Source organism: Heptranchias perlo, unplaced genomic scaffold, assembly GCF_035084215.1.
Source record: "Heptranchias perlo isolate sHepPer1 unplaced genomic scaffold, sHepPer1.hap1 HAP1_SCAFFOLD_43, whole genome shotgun sequence".
NCBI lineage: Eukaryota > Metazoa > Chordata > Chondrichthyes > Hexanchiformes > Hexanchidae > Heptranchias > Heptranchias perlo.
Window position 1 is genome coordinate 5152512 of NW_027139442.1, and position 17104 is coordinate 5169615.

Sequence of the window (17104 nt, forward strand, 5' to 3'; positions counted from 1 at the left end):
TATCTGCTTTTCAATTCTATTCCTCTAGAAATAAACCCCAGTGCTGTGTTTGCTTTCTGTGGCCTCATCAACCTGTGTTGCTACTTTTAATTATTTGTCAATCTGTACCCCGAAATCCCTTCGCTCTTCTACCACATTTAGACTCTTATTTTCCAAGCAGTATGAGGCCTCCTTATTCCCCCGAGCAAAATGCACCATCTCACACCTTTCTATATTGAAATTCAATGGCCATTTACACCGCCTTTCATCAAGCTTATTAAAGTCTTCTTGTATTTTGTTGGATTCTTCGACAGTATAGACTATACACCCTAAATTAATTGCAAGAATTTAATGCAGCATGCAACCAACATTTGGTCCAACCAAATGTTTCCAATTCCCAGTTTTTCTAAATCCCACTCGTGCAACATAATGTGAAGAATGAGTTTATCTTCTGTCCCTCTCTCATCTGCAAACTTCAATGTCCCGGGGTTTGGGGACATCTACTGGCCGGAAGCAGAACTGCAACAGTTCGGAACAAATTGCTCAAACCGGACAATGTGCAGTGTGAGCGAGTTTGTGATTGGTGCCAGGTATTAAATCTGATTGGTTTCTTCAGATATCCAATCAGAGATTGAATGGAAAAGGTGACGTTGTATCACTCCGAATGACCCAATCACAATCAATGCCTTCCTCCATCCCTCATTAGCATAGGGCTGTGGGGCTGCCTATTTAATCCGAGTTAGGAGCGGATTTGGGTCATTCCTGGGTCTGAAATTGAGTTTGAAAATGCCTGAGGACAAGAAAGCAGCTCCCAAGAAGGGCGCCAAGAAAACCTTGAGTAAAGCACCAGCCAAGGGCGGCAAGAAGCGCAGAAAGTCGAGGAAGGAGAGTTACTCCATCTACGTCTACAAAGTGATGAAGCAGGTTCACCCCGACACCGGCATCTCCTCCAAGGCCATGAGCATCATGAACTCCTTTGTGAACGATATTTTCGAGCGCATCGCGGGTGAGGCTTCCCGCCTGGCCCATTACAACAAGCGGGCGACCATCAGCTCCCGGGAGATCCAGACCGCCGTGCGCCTGCTGCTGCCCGGGGAACTGGCCAAGCACGCCGTATCGGAAGGGACGAAGGCGGTGACCAAGTACACCAGCTCCAAGTAAAACTCCACAATGCACTGAAAAAAATGAACACAAAGGCTCTTTTAAGAGCCACCCACAGTCTCTCTGAAGACGCTGTAACGACCCCTCTGTGTAGAATCATTTTACTGTAGAATGTTTGATACTGTTTTTCGATAACTCTTGTGCTTTTCTAATTTCTCTTGAAAACGAGTAGATTCTCATCATCACTGCCGGTTATAATCTGTGTGTTGCTTTTTTTATTTAGTCCCAATAACCAAAAACGTGTCACTGATCCTCTCGTTCTCGTTCATATTCCGACCCTTCCCCCGCTACTGCCCATTAAGAGCCGTTTTAAGGGGGTGGATTAGACTTCAGTCATTTCTTTCTCCTTTTCACGTTTGTTTGTTCATTATTCGGGAATATCGCTATCAGAACCGCAATCCTTTGTAAAGCAACAGCCTTGAAAGAGACTTCACACCGAGTACAGAACAGTCTAAAGGATCTGTTACTGTTCGACTCCTGACACCAGGAGTCCCGGCTCCGGTTTCGATCGCGATGCAGCTCCTGCGAACAGGGATCAATCCACAATCTGTCGTTTGTTCCTTTCACAAAGATTGAGCTGGAATCTGTCTCGTTACAAAATGGGTCTTTATTCCCGCCCGATTGAAAATGAACGGTTAATGAAGCCGGATTTTAACCGGAATGTATAAGGTTCTGGAAGTTGTGACGGGAAATGTGGAACAACAGAGTAAAAGGAGAGAGATATTTAAATTTTTGTCTTTCGCGACATTATTTACTAAATCCGATTCTAGTGTTACAGATATATTGGCGGGCTTTTCAAATTTCAAAAAAACGGATCAGTTCGGTATTTTCCGTCCTTTTCTCATTCGGCTATTGATTGGTGAATAAAACAGCTCTCTGAATGGGCTGTTCGTTGAACCAATGAGATTGAGAACAGATGGACCAATCACAAGTGCCCCCACTGCACTCCTCCAGAAGGTATAAGAAGGGCGAGTGCGGGAGGATTTCTTCATTCTTTGTGAAAGTGTTTGTGAGATTGTGGAAATGTCTGGAAGAGGAAAAACCGGCGGTAAAGCTCGGGCCAAGGCCAAGTCTCGCTCATCCCGGGCCGGACTGCAGTTCCCTGTGGGCCGTGTTCACAGGCTCCTGCGAAAGGGGAACTATGCTGAACGTGTGGGTGCCGGAGCCCCGGTCTATCTGGCTGCTGTGCTCGAGTATCTGACGGCTGAAATCCTCGAGCTGGCCGGCAACGCGGCCCGCGACAATAAGAAGACCCGCATCATCCCCAGACACCTGCAGCTGGCCATCCGCAACGACGAGGAGCTCAACAAGCTGCTGGGACGGGTGACCATCGCTCAGGGCGGGGTGCTGCCTAATATCCAGGCCGTGCTGCTGCCGAAGAAAACCAGCAGTGTGAGCACCAAGAGCAAGTAAAGCGGCCAAGATTTAACCTGATAACCCAAAGGCTCTTTTCAGAGCCACCCACGGTATCTATGAAAGGGCTGGTCACTGTCTGTGGGCTCAGGAATTAACTTCAAAAGGACTTGATTCCGATTCGAGAAACTAACAATAACTTGTTATGCACAAATCATCCATATCGGTCTGTTGCAGTAATCGCTTCCGGACCGCAGATGTCGCCAACCTCCAATCGATTATAATTTGCAGTTTGTCTGGTGAATGAGACAAAATACCAGAACCGTTAGAATTGCCAACTGGGCGGGTGGGATACAGAAATACCAGGGACGCTGAATATTATTTACCGTCCCATCCTCGGACAACACTGGCTCAGTCTGTGTTATTTTACCCAGATTTGTACAACGGATGCTGACTGATGTGCTGTTATTGTATCAGCGATTACTGAATTAAGAATGTGAGTGAAATTTGTGTTTGGATGTGAGTGAGGTATCTATTCTGTCCCTGTCCGTCTGATATCTGCTCCCTCCCCTTTATACATTTCCCATTTAAGCAAATTTCTCACGACCCTGCCATTTCAACCCAGGAGATCACAGCTCTTTCCATCGCCGATTTGGTGGCTCTGAAAAGAGCCTTTGTTGAACTTGGTGCTGAAGCCGGGTCGGGTTTAGGCGCGCTCCCCGCGGATGCGGCGGGCCAGCTGGATGTCTTTGGGCATGATGGTGACTCGCTTGGCGTGGATGGCGCACAGGTTGGTGTCCTCAAACAGCCCGACCAGATAAGCCTCGCTGGCCTCCTGCAGGGCCATGACGGCCGAGCTCTGGAAGCGCAGGTCTGTCTTGAAGTCCTGAGCGATCTCTCGCACCAGGCGCTGGAAGGGCAGTTTGCGGATCAGCAGCTCGGTGGATTTCTGGTAGCGGCGGATCTCCCTCAGAGCCACAGTGCCGGGTCTGTAGCGATGAGGCTTCTTAACTCCGCCCGTGGCTGGAGCGCTCTTCCTGGCCGCTTTGGTCGCCAACTGTTTGCGAGGAGCTTTCCCGCCGGTCGATTTGCGCGCTGTCTGCTTGGTTCTGGCCATTTTCTGAACAGATCTCAACACAACCTGAGAGACACAGAGACTGTGAATACGGAGTGCGCTCTGGGGCCGCCTTTTAAAGCGTCTAAGGGTATCCGCCCCTGGCCTGTGATTGGCTGAGGTTTCACCCCCAGACAAGGAGGGACTGCCCCGGGACTGTGATTGGCAGGTTTGATCCGAGATCTGTCAGTCAGACCAAAACGGCGGGAGGTATTGGGTCCAAATTGGCTGAGCTGAAATTAATCTTCAATTTCAAAAAGCCCGCCAATTTCAGAGCATCAAATAAGTTTCAAGAAAATTTAATTTCCCTCCAGCAATTTAAGAATCCCTCTCTTCATAATCTCCATTATTTCCTTCTCCTCAGCTCAAATCTCAGGCTGTTTCACATTCCGATTCATTCTCTGATCTGTCTGTAAACGGGCGGGAATAAATTCTCGGTCATTGCTTTACGTAACGGGACAAAGTCCAGCTTCAATTTCAAAAATCCCGCCAGTTCCAGCCCGGTAAACCGCTCCTCAAACAGAAACTTCACATCGAACTGATAATTGAATGAGGGCAGGAAATAAAGACCGAGCAGAGAGGACAGAGGGAGTGAGGAGGGATTTTAATTTGAGCGGAGAATGTAATGTCTGGGGAAAGACTCTGTATCACCGCCTGTTCATTTATACCGTGAAACCGGGAATTCCGCTCCTTCTCTCGGGATGGCCGAGAACCCCGGCCGTTGTTTCTGATCTCCCTGTACCGAGTGTTGGGGAATCTCCCCATACTAATTAAATATCAGAAACTGATTCCCCACCCCGAGAACTTTCCTCTCCCCGTTCCCAGGTCACTGCTCTCTCTGTGAGGCGGTGGGTGGCTCTTAGAAGAGCCTTTGTTTTGTTTCCGGTTTGAAAGGGTCGAATTGTTCAGCCGCCGAATCCATAGAGAGTGCGGCCCTGCCGTTTCAGAGCGTACACCACATCCATGGCAGTGACCGTCTTGCGCTTGGCGTGTTCAGTGTAGGTGACCGCGTCCCTGATCACATTCTCCAGGAAAACCTTCAGCACCCCGCGGGTTTCCTCGTAGATCAGACCCGAGATCCGCTTGACACCGCCACGGCGAGCCAGGCGGCGGATGGCTGGTTTGGTGATCCCCTGGATGTTATCACGAAGCACTTTCCGGTGCCGCTTGGCTCCGCCTTTCCCCAGTCCTTTGCCTCCTTTACCTCTGCCAGACATGATTATTCTTCACTCAAATCGCTGCTGAATGAACAGCAAACTGATGTTGGTTCCGTTTTTATGCAGCCTGCCCTGACCTGACTGAAACACACACAGGGTGAGAGAGGGAGGGGAGGAGATAGAGATAAATATTAAACAGGGAGGGGAGGAGACAGAGTGTGATATTAAACAGGGAGGGGAGGAGACAGTCAGAGTGACGGACAGAGCGGAGAGCGGCCTCTGATCTTCCAGCTCCACCTCCAGCTTTCTCCACCCGCCAATTTCAAACCGTTTATCGATAATAGAACCGAAACACAGCGCTCCGCACAAACCCTTACAGACTCGGGCTTCATAGAATCCCGGAGCTTTTCAATAAGCCCCATTACAATTAACAGTCAGCAATATTCCTGCCAAAATACAGTCCCTTCCATAACAAGTCAACCCGCCTCCTTCCATTTCAGTCCCAGACCCGATTCTATCTCCCCGCACATTCCCTCCCAGACGGGTTCAGCAGTTTATAAACACTTTATTCCAGCTGATTTGAAGAATCTCATGTGTTGGGGTTTGAATTGTGATAGCGGCGGTTCTCCGCCAGTTTTCCCCTGTCACGGACTCTCGCCCTGAATCTGGGAGAAAAAATGAACTGGGACTGGAGCCGAACACACGCCAGTTCCAGTGAGGCCCGGCCCGGATATCCCATTCTCTCTATTTTATTACAGACATTGGGGGTCGGGCGGGGATAGCGAATGTCAGCGAGTCACCAGGACCCTGGGTTTATTTTCAATGATTTCCATCTGAAATCTGAGCCCGGCCCCGGGACAGGAATCATCTGATTCCGGGATCAGCTCTTTTCTGAGAGACGTGGGTGGCTCTGAGAAGAGCCGTTGGGTTCAGATGGTCACAAGTTGCACTTGATTTTTTACCTCTTTTTGCCCGCTGCTTTCTTTGGCTTTGCTGACCTCGGCTTGGGCTTGGCCCTCGGTTTTTCCACCTTCTTCGCCTTCGCCTTCACTGGCTTGGGGGTCTTGGGCATCTTAGCCGCCGGTTTCTTCTTAATTGGTGATTTCGCCGCCTTTTTCGTGGTCGATTTCTTGACCGCTGGTTTCTTGGCCGTTAATTTCTTGAGGGCTGTTTTTTTGGCCGCTGGTTTCTTTCCGGGAGATTTCTTGGTCACTTGTTTCTTCACCTTCTTTCCCACTTTTGCCTGGGTTTCCTTCTTAGCGACTCTGAAGGAGCCCGAGGCGCCCGTGCCCTTGATCTGCACCAGGGAGCCTTTTTCCACATTTCTCTTGATACTTAATTTGATCTGGGACCGGTGCTTCTCCACATCCAGGCCTTTGGCAGCCAGAACCTTCTTTATCGCGGCCAGGGATATCCCCTTGCGATCCTTGCAATCCCCCACAATCTTGAGGATCTGTTCGCCCAACGGGGGACCGGTGGTCTTGGGTCGGGGAACCGCCTTCTTCTTCTTCGGAGCCTTGGGTGGAGCGGCGGCGGCAGGAGGAGCCGTTTCGGCGGCTGCAGTGTCTGTCATGTCCGGGACTCTGTCGAAAATCTCTCTGACAGTCAGAGCTGGGTCAGAAATGAAACGAGAGGCGGCGGCACAGAGCAACTTAAAGGCACAGAGCGGACGGGGCGGAGACATCCTGCTGTCAGCTCCCGGCCCCTCCAGCCTCTCTGTGTTTCTCTCTCCTCTGAAACTCCCCGATTCCAATTCAAATCGGGCACTCCAGAGTCCCAGACTAGCCCCTTCCTATATCTCACACCGGAATGTTTGCTGTCGAAAAACTTTCACCGGAATTGAAAGCACCAGTTTCGATTTAAACCCGTTTCATTGCTGCACTGATCGCGCTCTCTCACCCGATCGCTGACATGATCTCCGTTTTTCACCTGAAATCTTGAATTGATCTGAAACTTTACCTTAAATTTCAACTTCGGAGTTCGGCAGGGGAGGAGGGCGATCCTTTGACAGGGATTTTTTAAAATTTTACTCAAAAGGGACTCGGAAATCTGGCGATGAGTCCGGCCACACAAACACAGTGACATTAATCTAACCCATCCGCCCCTTTACACACTCTCTCTGACACAATGTTCACATCTTCACATTCACAGGACAAACTGTTCGCCAGATTGACAATTCCCGTGACAGGCTTTCCTCACCGCTCGGCCTGTGCTGCAGATGCTCGGAGGTGAGTTGTCGTTTCCCAGCTCAGTAACTGTTAAACACTCCGAGCCCGGCGCTCCCCACAGTGTCTGGTCCCCAGATTAAGGGGCAGGAGCCAATCACAGCTGTGGATGTGATAATCCATATCTGGTTTTACATGATTATATTATTCACACTCAGCAATATGTTTGGTTGAGACGATAATACAAATTATCCGCTCTGGGCTCCTCCAGTCTCTCTGTCTTTCTCTCCCTCCTCCTAAACTGACTGACAGACAATAGTAACTGGTGTCCTATCCGTCCCATTCTCAACACCCAGAGACGGCCAGTTACTGAATAAATTCAACATTCATAGGCAGTCCAGTGTCAGGCCGTTACAGGCTGTTTCTCCCCACCATTCCTTATTGGACTGGAGACTGATAAATGCACCGTCAGACCGGCTCATACATAATAGAAGGGACAGTGACCGTCTCACCAACAGCACCGGATGTCTGTTCACAGACACAGAATCAGTTTTTACCTTCCAACAGGGTGTTCATATTACGCTCAATAACACTATCCCGCTTTCATGTACAGCGCTAGAGATAGAGAAATACAGACGGACAGATAAAGAGAAAGACAGAGACAGGCACACAGACAAAGTATCATTCTCACACTTCCTCTCAGTGTGTCCGTTTCACACTCAGCAAACAGTATCCCACCTTCGTGTACAGCGCCAGAGAGATACAGACAGGCAGAGTATCAGCCATACGCTTCCCATCAGTCTCTCTGTATCACGCTCAGCAGCAGTATTCCACCTTCATATGTTGTACATAAGAGAGAGAGAAACTGACCTGCAATGTCCCGTTTTCACCCAGTAACAAATTGGAAAATTCTCCATTCCAATTGCCATTCCAAGCTGGAGTGACGGAAGATGCAGTCTCATCTCTCACTGATATTATTTCAGAGACAGACACATTATTAATCCCACTCTCAGGGACAGTGTCACGCATTTAACCCTCTCTTGCATGTTGTACCCTCTGCAATTTTGCAGCTCAGGGCCCTTCTGTATTTCTCTCAGTGACCGAGAGTTTCACTCCGATTGAAATAAACTGGGACAGTAGCAGTCAAATATTAATCCTACACGGTCCCAGCAAATACACCGACTCCCACTTTCCTCCCATGTTTCTCCAGGATTGGTTCGAGGAATCCGGCCTCCAGTTACGGAGTCACAAGTTTCTTTATCAGTAAAGGGACCAAGAATGAACAGAACCAATTGGCTCATTTCACAGCCGCCCACTTTATCTCTGAAATACACTTTTCCATCAAAAGAAGCCGAGAGAAACAGCAGGGATGGAAACATCTAGTTTAATAGTTAGAGATTGTAAAGTCAGTCTGGATTCCAGCGTTAGGCACTGGTGGAATCCCATCTGTTTCCCATTCTGGTGCCTGTTCCTGCACTGCCTGTGGACCCCATTCCCTCTGACCTTTCCCCCAGACCCACTTCCTTTGCTCAGACTCTGAAAAATTCCAATTGGGGAAAGTTTCCATCGATTTTTGTATTGATAATTAAACCAGATATCTGCGCATGCGTGATTCAGCCCCGCCCCCAGCGCTGGTTGTTGGTGAGTGGAAGAGCGCATGCGCGCTCCCCTCCCCCAGCTCGGCCTGTGGGCGCCATTCCCTCAGTGAGCGGAAGAAGACGGTTTAAAACAGCCGGGAATGGAGAGATCACGGCCCCCGGGGGAAGGGAGCAAAGAGCAGCCTCGTTACAGCAGATCATCGCTTCGGGACCGTGTCCGCAGATGGGCTCAGAAATCGGCATTGAGTCCGGGGGAAGGTCAGGGGGAGTCCGGGGGCTGTTTGTAAGAGGCGGAGTGGATCAGGAACTGGTCCCGGAACATGGAGTGAGCGGGGGAAGGGAGAGGCCATTCTCGGACTGTGTGTGTACAGGGTGTGTCCAGGGGAAGGGAGACAGAATGGTAAGAACCTACTATTTAAAATCATTGATGCTTTCTCTCCCCAAACCAGCAGTGAATGTTCCTGGTTTCGTTCCAGTCTCACCCTGTTTGTTGTTATTGGACAGTGAAGAGTGGAAACAGAGCCGGACAGTAAGGATGTGAGGAGTTTTCCAAAGAGCATCTCTTGCAGGCACCAGGTGAGAAGTGTGAAGGACACATTTTAAACAACGGCTGTTTGCTTTCATTTGAACGGTAAGTCCCATGGGAGAGGGGATTAGAAACTTGACCTGTACAAAGGGCCCTGCCCCATCGGGTTTTCCCATTCATGGATCAGTGCAGATGTTGGGTTGTGTCTGGATGTCACGAAATTGTTGTAAAATTGCCCAACACACCTGGTGTGCAGAAGCTGAGTGCTGCAGTACTGCAGTGGAATCAGACACTGACACTGTTTGTATCACTGGTTTTCATTTGTGGATATTCAAAATAATCATTGACATGGATATTAATTCGAACACCTTTGTATTTTCTGCCTCACTGGTTCTTGAGTTACAAGAGATAAATTTATTCCGACAGGCAAATCCCTAAAGGACCCAGAATCAGTGTTATGTTTCCTCCACTCGAGGCACAAGGAACAGTGCAGCCAACTCCTTCTCCCACACAGTGAGTACATTATCACACACAGCGCACAGAGACACAGACAGGTCATCAGTTCCACAGTCTCAGACAGTAGAAGTCGTCAGTCCCAAACTGATCCCAAGTTCCACAGACACATTTTCAATCCAACGTTCAAACAGAGCTGGTGAGGCAGACTCTGTTCCATTTCCCCCGAGCTGAGTCCCGTTGACAGGCAGATACAAAAATCCCAGTCCAAGATCACACTATCAGATTGAAAGGCACTGTATCAATCTCACAATAGGGCAACATTAGGTACCAATTAAATAACAGATCGAAATCACACATGGCACCCGATTGGAAGGTACATAATCTATCCCAATAATGTACCCTGAGATTCCAATTGAATACTAGTCCAGAACTCACACACACATGTGAGTTTAATACACTATTCGAATGGATATTGCATGTATCATGTGATACAAATTCCATACCAGTCCAAAACTCATGTACAGTATCAGATTGAGAAATGCTGTGACAGTGTAACCTGAGAAACAAATTAGATATCAGTTTATAATACACTCATAGTATGAGATTTAAAGATACAGTATCAATTCTATTCGTGCAGACTGAGCTAGACATTATATACCATTTGAAAAGTGTCACCATATCAATTTGAAATGTACATTATCATTCACAATTGTACTTACAGAGATACAGATTTAATAGTAGTTCAAAAAGCACACAAATTATCTGATTAAAACCTACAGCGTCAAATCCTAAAGTGTACCCATATTTACCAGTTAAATAATGAGAAATATGACCTAAACATGAAGATATTAAAGCTACAATTTTGAACGCAATAATGCAATCTGAGAGAATAATTACATACAAATACAGAATGAATCTCACACTCAGATACAGTACCAGAGACTGACAGATGCAGAAGGAATCCCAAACTCACATACAATACTAGAGACTGACAGACACAGAGCGAATCCTACACTCACATATGGTACCAGAGATGACAGATACAGATTGAATCCCACACTGGCATACAGTACCAAGGACTGATAGATATCTGGTTAATTACTCACTCTCATAAAGTACTGGAGACTGACAGATAAATAATGACACCCACATTCACACAGTACCAGAGTCTGACAGATAGAGAATGAATCACACACTCACACAAAGTACCAGAGACTGACAGATAGAGAATGCATCCCACACCAACATGCAGTCTGAGAGGCTGCATATATAGAATGAATTCAACACCCACATACAAGACTGGAGACTGAAAGACATAGAATAAATCCCACACTCACAGTATCAGAGACTGCATATATGGAATAAATCACAAACTCACACACACTACTGACAAGATACAGAATGAATCTCACACTCACACACTGTTCCAGAGACTGGGAGATACAAAATGAATCACACATTAGTGCAGGCTGAGTAACACATTACTTACCAGTCCAAGAAGTATCAGATTGAAAGATACAGTATCAATTCCATTAGTGCAGACTGATCTACACATTATAAACCACGACAAAAAACTGATGCAAATTCACTCTGAAATATAAAGTATTCCATTCATGCAGACTAAGCTACACGTCATATACAAGTTCAAAAATGTCACTTTATCAGTTTGGAAGATAAACTAATGCACAATTGTGTTCACATCGATACAGATTTAATAGTATTCTCAAAAGTGCACACATTCTCTGACTATATTCTACAGAATTTCATTATCAGCCAATTAAACACTGGGAAAAATATGCATACATTGAGGTATTAAAGATACAGATTTAAACATCATACTGTAAATAGAGATACAAATTACATAGAGATAAAGAATGAATCTCACACTCAGATAGAGGGCCAGAGACTGACAAACTGAAGGAAAGCAGCGCTCACACAATGTAACAGTGACTGACAGATACAGAATGAATCCTATATTCACACACAGTACAAGGGATTGACAGATATAGAATGAATCACATACTTCCAAAGTACCAGAGCCTGACAGATACAGAATGAATCACACATTCACAGAGAGTACTAGGGACTGACAGATACAGAATGAATCTCACAGTCACACACATTAATGCAGTCTGAGTTACACAATACTTATCAGTCCAAAAATCTCATAGTGTCAGATTGAAAGATACAGTATCAATTGCATTAGTGCAGACTGATCGACACATTATAAACCACTACAATAAACTGATACGGATTCAGACTGAAATACACTGTGTTCCATTCATGCAGACTGAGCTCCACATGATATAAAAGTTCAAAAATGTCACCATATCATTTTGGAAGATAAACTAATTCACAATTGTTTTCCCATCGATACAGATTTAATTGAAGTCCAAAAAGTGCCCACATTCTCTGATTATAACCTACAACATTACATTTTAAAATGTATCATTATCTACCAATTAAACACTGGGAAAAATATTGATACATTGAGGTATTAAAGATAGTTTTGACCACCATAGTGTAAACGGAGATGCAAATTACATACAGATAAAGAATGAATCTCACACTCAGATAGAGGGCCAGATACTGAGATGCAGATTGAAACCAACACTCAAACAATGTAACATTGACTGACAGATACCGAATGAATCCGACACTCACACACAGCACAAGGGACTGACAGACATGGAATGAATCACACACTCCCACAGTACCAGAGGCTGACAAATAGAATGAAACCCACACTCGCACAATAAACCAGTGATTGACAGATACAAAATGAATCCTACACTCACACAACGTAACAGTGACTGACAGATACCGAATGAATCCGACACTCACACACAGTACAAGGGACTGACAGACATAGAATGAATCACACACTTCCACAGTACCAGAGACTGAAAAACAGAATGAAACCCACACTCGCACACTGTAGCACGGACTGACGGAGACAACATTCATATCACTCACAAACAGTACAAGAAATTCATAGATGCAGAATGAATGACTCCCTCACATATATCGCCTGACACTGAGGGGAACAGAATGAAACCCTCATTCACACACAGTACCAGGGACTGACAGATATTGAATGATTCCCACACTCACATTCAGTACCAGGGACTGACAGATACAGAATGAATCCCACACTCACATTCAGTACCAGGGACTGACATATACAGAATGAATCTCACACTCACATGCAATACCAGAGACTGATCGATACAGAATGAATCCCACATTCACACACAGTACCAGAGACTGACAGATACAGAATGAATCCCACACTCACATACAGATCGAGAGACTGACAGATACAGAATGAATCCCACACCCACATACAGCACCAGAGACTGACAGACACAAAATTAAGCTCACTCACACACAGTACCAGAAACTGACAGGAACATAATGAATCCCACACTCACAGACAGTGCTCACAGACATTATTGCAGATCTGAGCTACACATTACATACTGGTCCAATAATTTCACCATGAACAGATTGAAAGGTACATTATCATTCAGATATGAGTTTAGAGATTAAGATGAAACACTACTCCAAAACCCACACACTTTGTTTGATTAAAGAAAATCGAAAAATATATCCATATTTACAAATTAAATACTTGACGAAAAACTGCATATACTTTAAAGTATTAAAGATACAGTTTCAAGTAAAATACTGGGAACTGAAATAAGAATACAGAGTGAATCCAGATTTGCACTTTGTCTCAGGGACTGAATTACAGAATGAATGCCACACTGAGATAAAGTAGCTGAGAATGGCAGATGCAGAATGAATCCCACACTCACAGATAGCACCAGAGACTGACAGTAACAAAGTTAATTCCACACTTATGCACAGTACCTGAGACTGGCAGATACAGAATTAATCCCTCTCTCATATACAGTGAAAGAGACTGGCAGATGCAGAACGATCCTAAACTCATATGTAGTGCCAGAGACTGAGAGATACAGAATAAATACCATGCTCATACTCAGTACCAGAGAATGACAGATGCAGAATGAATCCCACACACACAGTATCAGAGATTGACAGATACAGATGAAATCCCGCTCTCATGCAAAGTACAAGAGACTGACCTCTACTGGATCGTAGGCGAGAACTGTGAAAGTGCGGAAAACAAATTCACATTATCTGTCGTGGTTGCAGAAACAGGACAATGTGCAATGTGAGGAAAGTTTCTGTCTGTCACTTCTACTCTCGTAATTTTGCACGTTTTGTGATTGCAAAATGAAGACAATTGATTCAAAATAAAGTTTTTGTTTCACTCATTCGATAGTTGTGAATTTACCCCGTTATTTTTCACTTACATTGCGCAGTATTTCTCTCTGATTTCTCAGGACACGATTTACATTGCTCCTCTACCCCATTTAAACTCATATTTTCCAAGCAGTATGTGGCCTCCTTATTCCCCCTAACAAAATGCACCAGCTCACAACTTTCTATATTGAAATTCAATACACATTTACACGGCCGTTCTGCAAGTATATTTTGTCGAAGTATTGGCTATAATCCCAAAATCAATTACAAGAATTTAACACAGCATTAAAACCAATGTTTGGTCTAACAAAATGTACTTGCATCTCGTCTCCATTCCCAGTTTTTCTAAATCACACTCGTGCAAGATATTGTGAAGAATGAGTTTATCTTCTGTCCCTCTCTCATCGGCAAACTTCATTGACCCGGGGTTTGGGGACATCTACTGGCCGGAAGCAGAACTGCAACAGTTCGGAACAAATTGCTGAAACCGGACAATGTGCAGTGTGAGCGAGTTTGTGATTGGTGGCAGGTTCTAAATCTGATTGGTTTCTTCAGGTATCCAATCAGAGAGTTACAGTGAATAATTATAGTGACATCACTCTCAGTGACCCAATCACAATCAATGCCTTCCCCCATCCCTCATTAGCATAGGGCTGTGCTGCTGCCTATTTAATCCGAGTTCGGAGCGGATTTGGGTCATTCCTGGGTCTGAAATTGAGTTTGAAAATGCCTGAGGACAAGAAAGCAGCTCCCAAGAAGGGCGCCAAGAAAACCTTGAGTAAAGCACCAGCCAAGGGCGGCAAGAAGCGGAGAAAGTCGAGGAAGGAGAGTTACTCCATCTACATCTACAAAGTGATGAAGCAGGTTCACCCCGACACCGGCATCTCCTCCAAGGCCATGAGCATCATGAACTCCTTTGTGAACGATATTTTCGAGCGCATCGCGGGTGAGGCTTCCCGCCTGGCCCATTACAACAAGCGGGCGACCATCAGCTCCCGGGAGATCCAGACCGCCGTGCGCCTGCTGCTGCCCGGGGAACTGGCCAAGCACGCTGTGTCGGAAGGGACAAAGGCGGTGACCAAGTACACCAGCTCCAAGTAAAACTCCACAATGTACTGAAAAAAAACCACAACGGCTCTTTTAAGAGCCACCCACAACCTCTCTGAAAGAGCTGCATTTCCTATATAATTGCTTTGTATCTTTTTAATACCGCGATATTATTCCAATCCAAAACTGATATTGTAACTGCACCGTTGAAATTTCTGACCCATAAACTGAACGCGAGTTTCTGATCCGCTCCTTCCCATTCGTTTTGTTCTTAAAGCGTTACTATTCCAGCCACGAACACATCCTGAATGACCCCGGGAGCAATTCCATTATCTCTATGAATTCAATCTCAGAAATGTTTAATGTCTGAGGTGAAAATCCCCATATTAAAAGCAAACGCACCCCTTGCAGAAACACAGCGGAATAGGGGCAGAATGAGAATTCCGTCCGGGTCCCTCGTTTCATAGAAGCCCTCCCGACTCTGTGAAAAAGGATCAATCTATAACGTGTCACTTTCATAAAGACTGAATTGAAACGTGTCACTTCACGGAATGCTATGAATGGGGCTTTAGTCCCGTCCGGTACAGTTTGTAAGCGATAATAGAATGAGCCATAAATTAAAGCAGATTTTAAAACAGCGCCAGCGATTGGTGACGGGTAGCGCTGAATAAGACAAGATAAAATGAACGGGTTTAAAATCTTGTGCTCAGGGCGACATTGATCTCAATCCGGTCCTTGACGACACTGGCGGGTTTTTTGAAATTCATAAAATTCCTGATCTGTCCGTTAAGGCCGTTAAATCCCGCCCTCATCTAATTTCCAGCTATCTGATTGGTTATTGAAATAGGCAAATGAGGTGTAATAATGCCCAACCAATCAGATGATCTTTCAGTCAATAAAAAGGGTTAAGACAGCCGTCATTCTTCATTCTTTGTGAAAGTGTTTGTGGAAATGTCTGGAAGAGGAAAAACCGGCGGTAAAGCTCGGGCCAAGGCCAAGTCTCGCTCATCCCGGGCCGGACTGCAGTTCCCTGTGGGCCGTGTTCACAGGCACCTGCGAAAGGGGAACTATGCTGAACGTGTGGGTGCCGGAGCCCCGGTCTATCTGGCTGCTGTGCTCGAGTATCTGACGGCTGAAATCCTCGAGCTGGCCGGCAACGCGGCCCGCGACAACAAGAAGACCCGCATCATCCCCAGACACCTGCAGCTGGCCATCCGCAACGACGAGGAGCTCAACAAGCTGCTGGGACGGGTGACCATCGCTCAGGGCGGGGTGCTGCCGAATATCCAGGCCGTGCTGCTGCCGAAGAAAACCAGCAGTGTGAGCACCAAGAGCAAGTAAACCGGTCAAAATTTAATCTGGTAACCCAAAGGCTCTTTTCAGAGCCACCCACTGTATCTATGAAAGGGCTGAAGCGAGTCAGAGCTTAATTTAATAATAAATCGCTTAGTTAGAAACTAACGATATGTTGTTGAATACAAATGATCTGTTCAATACTCGCTTCTGGACAGTAGATGTCGCCAACCTCCAATAGGTTGAAATTTACAGATTGTATAGGAAATGAGGCACAAAATAATCAGTTCATTAAACTGGGAGGGTGGAATACAGAAATAACAGGTGAGTTTGATCATCGGCAACAAGAGGCACTCTATTGTGTTGCGGCCATTATAGTAAGTGTTATTTACAGTCTCATCCTCCCAGAACACTTACTCGGTCTGACTTCCAATACCCAGATTTGTCCGCCAGAAGGTGACGGATGTGTTGATTATTGTGTCAGCGATTGCTGAATCAATGAATGAAATTTGTCTGTTATTGGCTGAGTGAGGGATTTATTCTGTCCCTGTCAGTCTGTTCCTGTGTCAGTGACGAGTACCGCAGTGAATGTGACACTAAGTTTTACACTGCTTCTGATTCTAGCGCTGAGCGAAAACACTTAAGTTCTATTCGTGCGAGTTACAGTGAAACAGCCTCTGTCACAATAACTGGAGAGGAAAAATAGACAAACTTTATTTGATCCAAGTCTGGTTCATTAGAGATGAAAATATTTCCAACAGTGCCAAGCTGATACTATATCGGAAATGAAAACTTGCATCTCTTGTACTTTGCACGCGTGCCCGAGCCTCTCCCTGTATCGATGTCCGAGTTAGATTGACACTGGGGGTGTAGATGCCTCACGTGAAAGTGTAGGACCGGAATCAGACCATTCTGTACCTGTTTGCCAGTAGTTTCCCTGTCCAAATGTGCCACTGGATGTG

The 17104-nt window shown here is 45.9% G+C and overlaps 3 protein-coding genes and 1 pseudogene across 3 annotated transcripts; 3 read left to right on the top strand and 1 right to left on the bottom strand.

The window, feature by feature from the left end:
* The window catches only part of LOC137312388 (zinc finger protein 850-like), a 568085-nt pseudogene that overhangs the window by 500340 nt on the left and 50641 nt on the right, over window positions 1–17104 (top strand).
* On the top strand, window positions 2164–2857 carry LOC137312391 (histone H2A.J). Its single transcript, XM_067978958.1, has one exon. It carries the CDS (start codon window positions 2164–2166, stop codon window positions 2551–2553), a length of 390 nt encoding a protein of 129 aa, XP_067835059.1. The 3' UTR covers window positions 2554–2857.
* LOC137312402 (histone H1-like) lies at window positions 5723–6313 on the bottom strand (the record flags this gene model as incomplete). Its single annotated transcript, XM_067978969.1, has 1 exon — window positions 5723–6313. A coding segment is annotated over one exon (591 nt), but the record flags the coding sequence as incomplete, so codon positions are not given.
* On the top strand, window positions 15801–16190 carry LOC137312394 (histone H2A.J-like). The gene has a single exon (XM_067978961.1). The coding sequence runs from the start codon at window positions 15801–15803 to the stop codon at window positions 16188–16190; it is 390 nt and encodes a 129-aa protein (XP_067835062.1).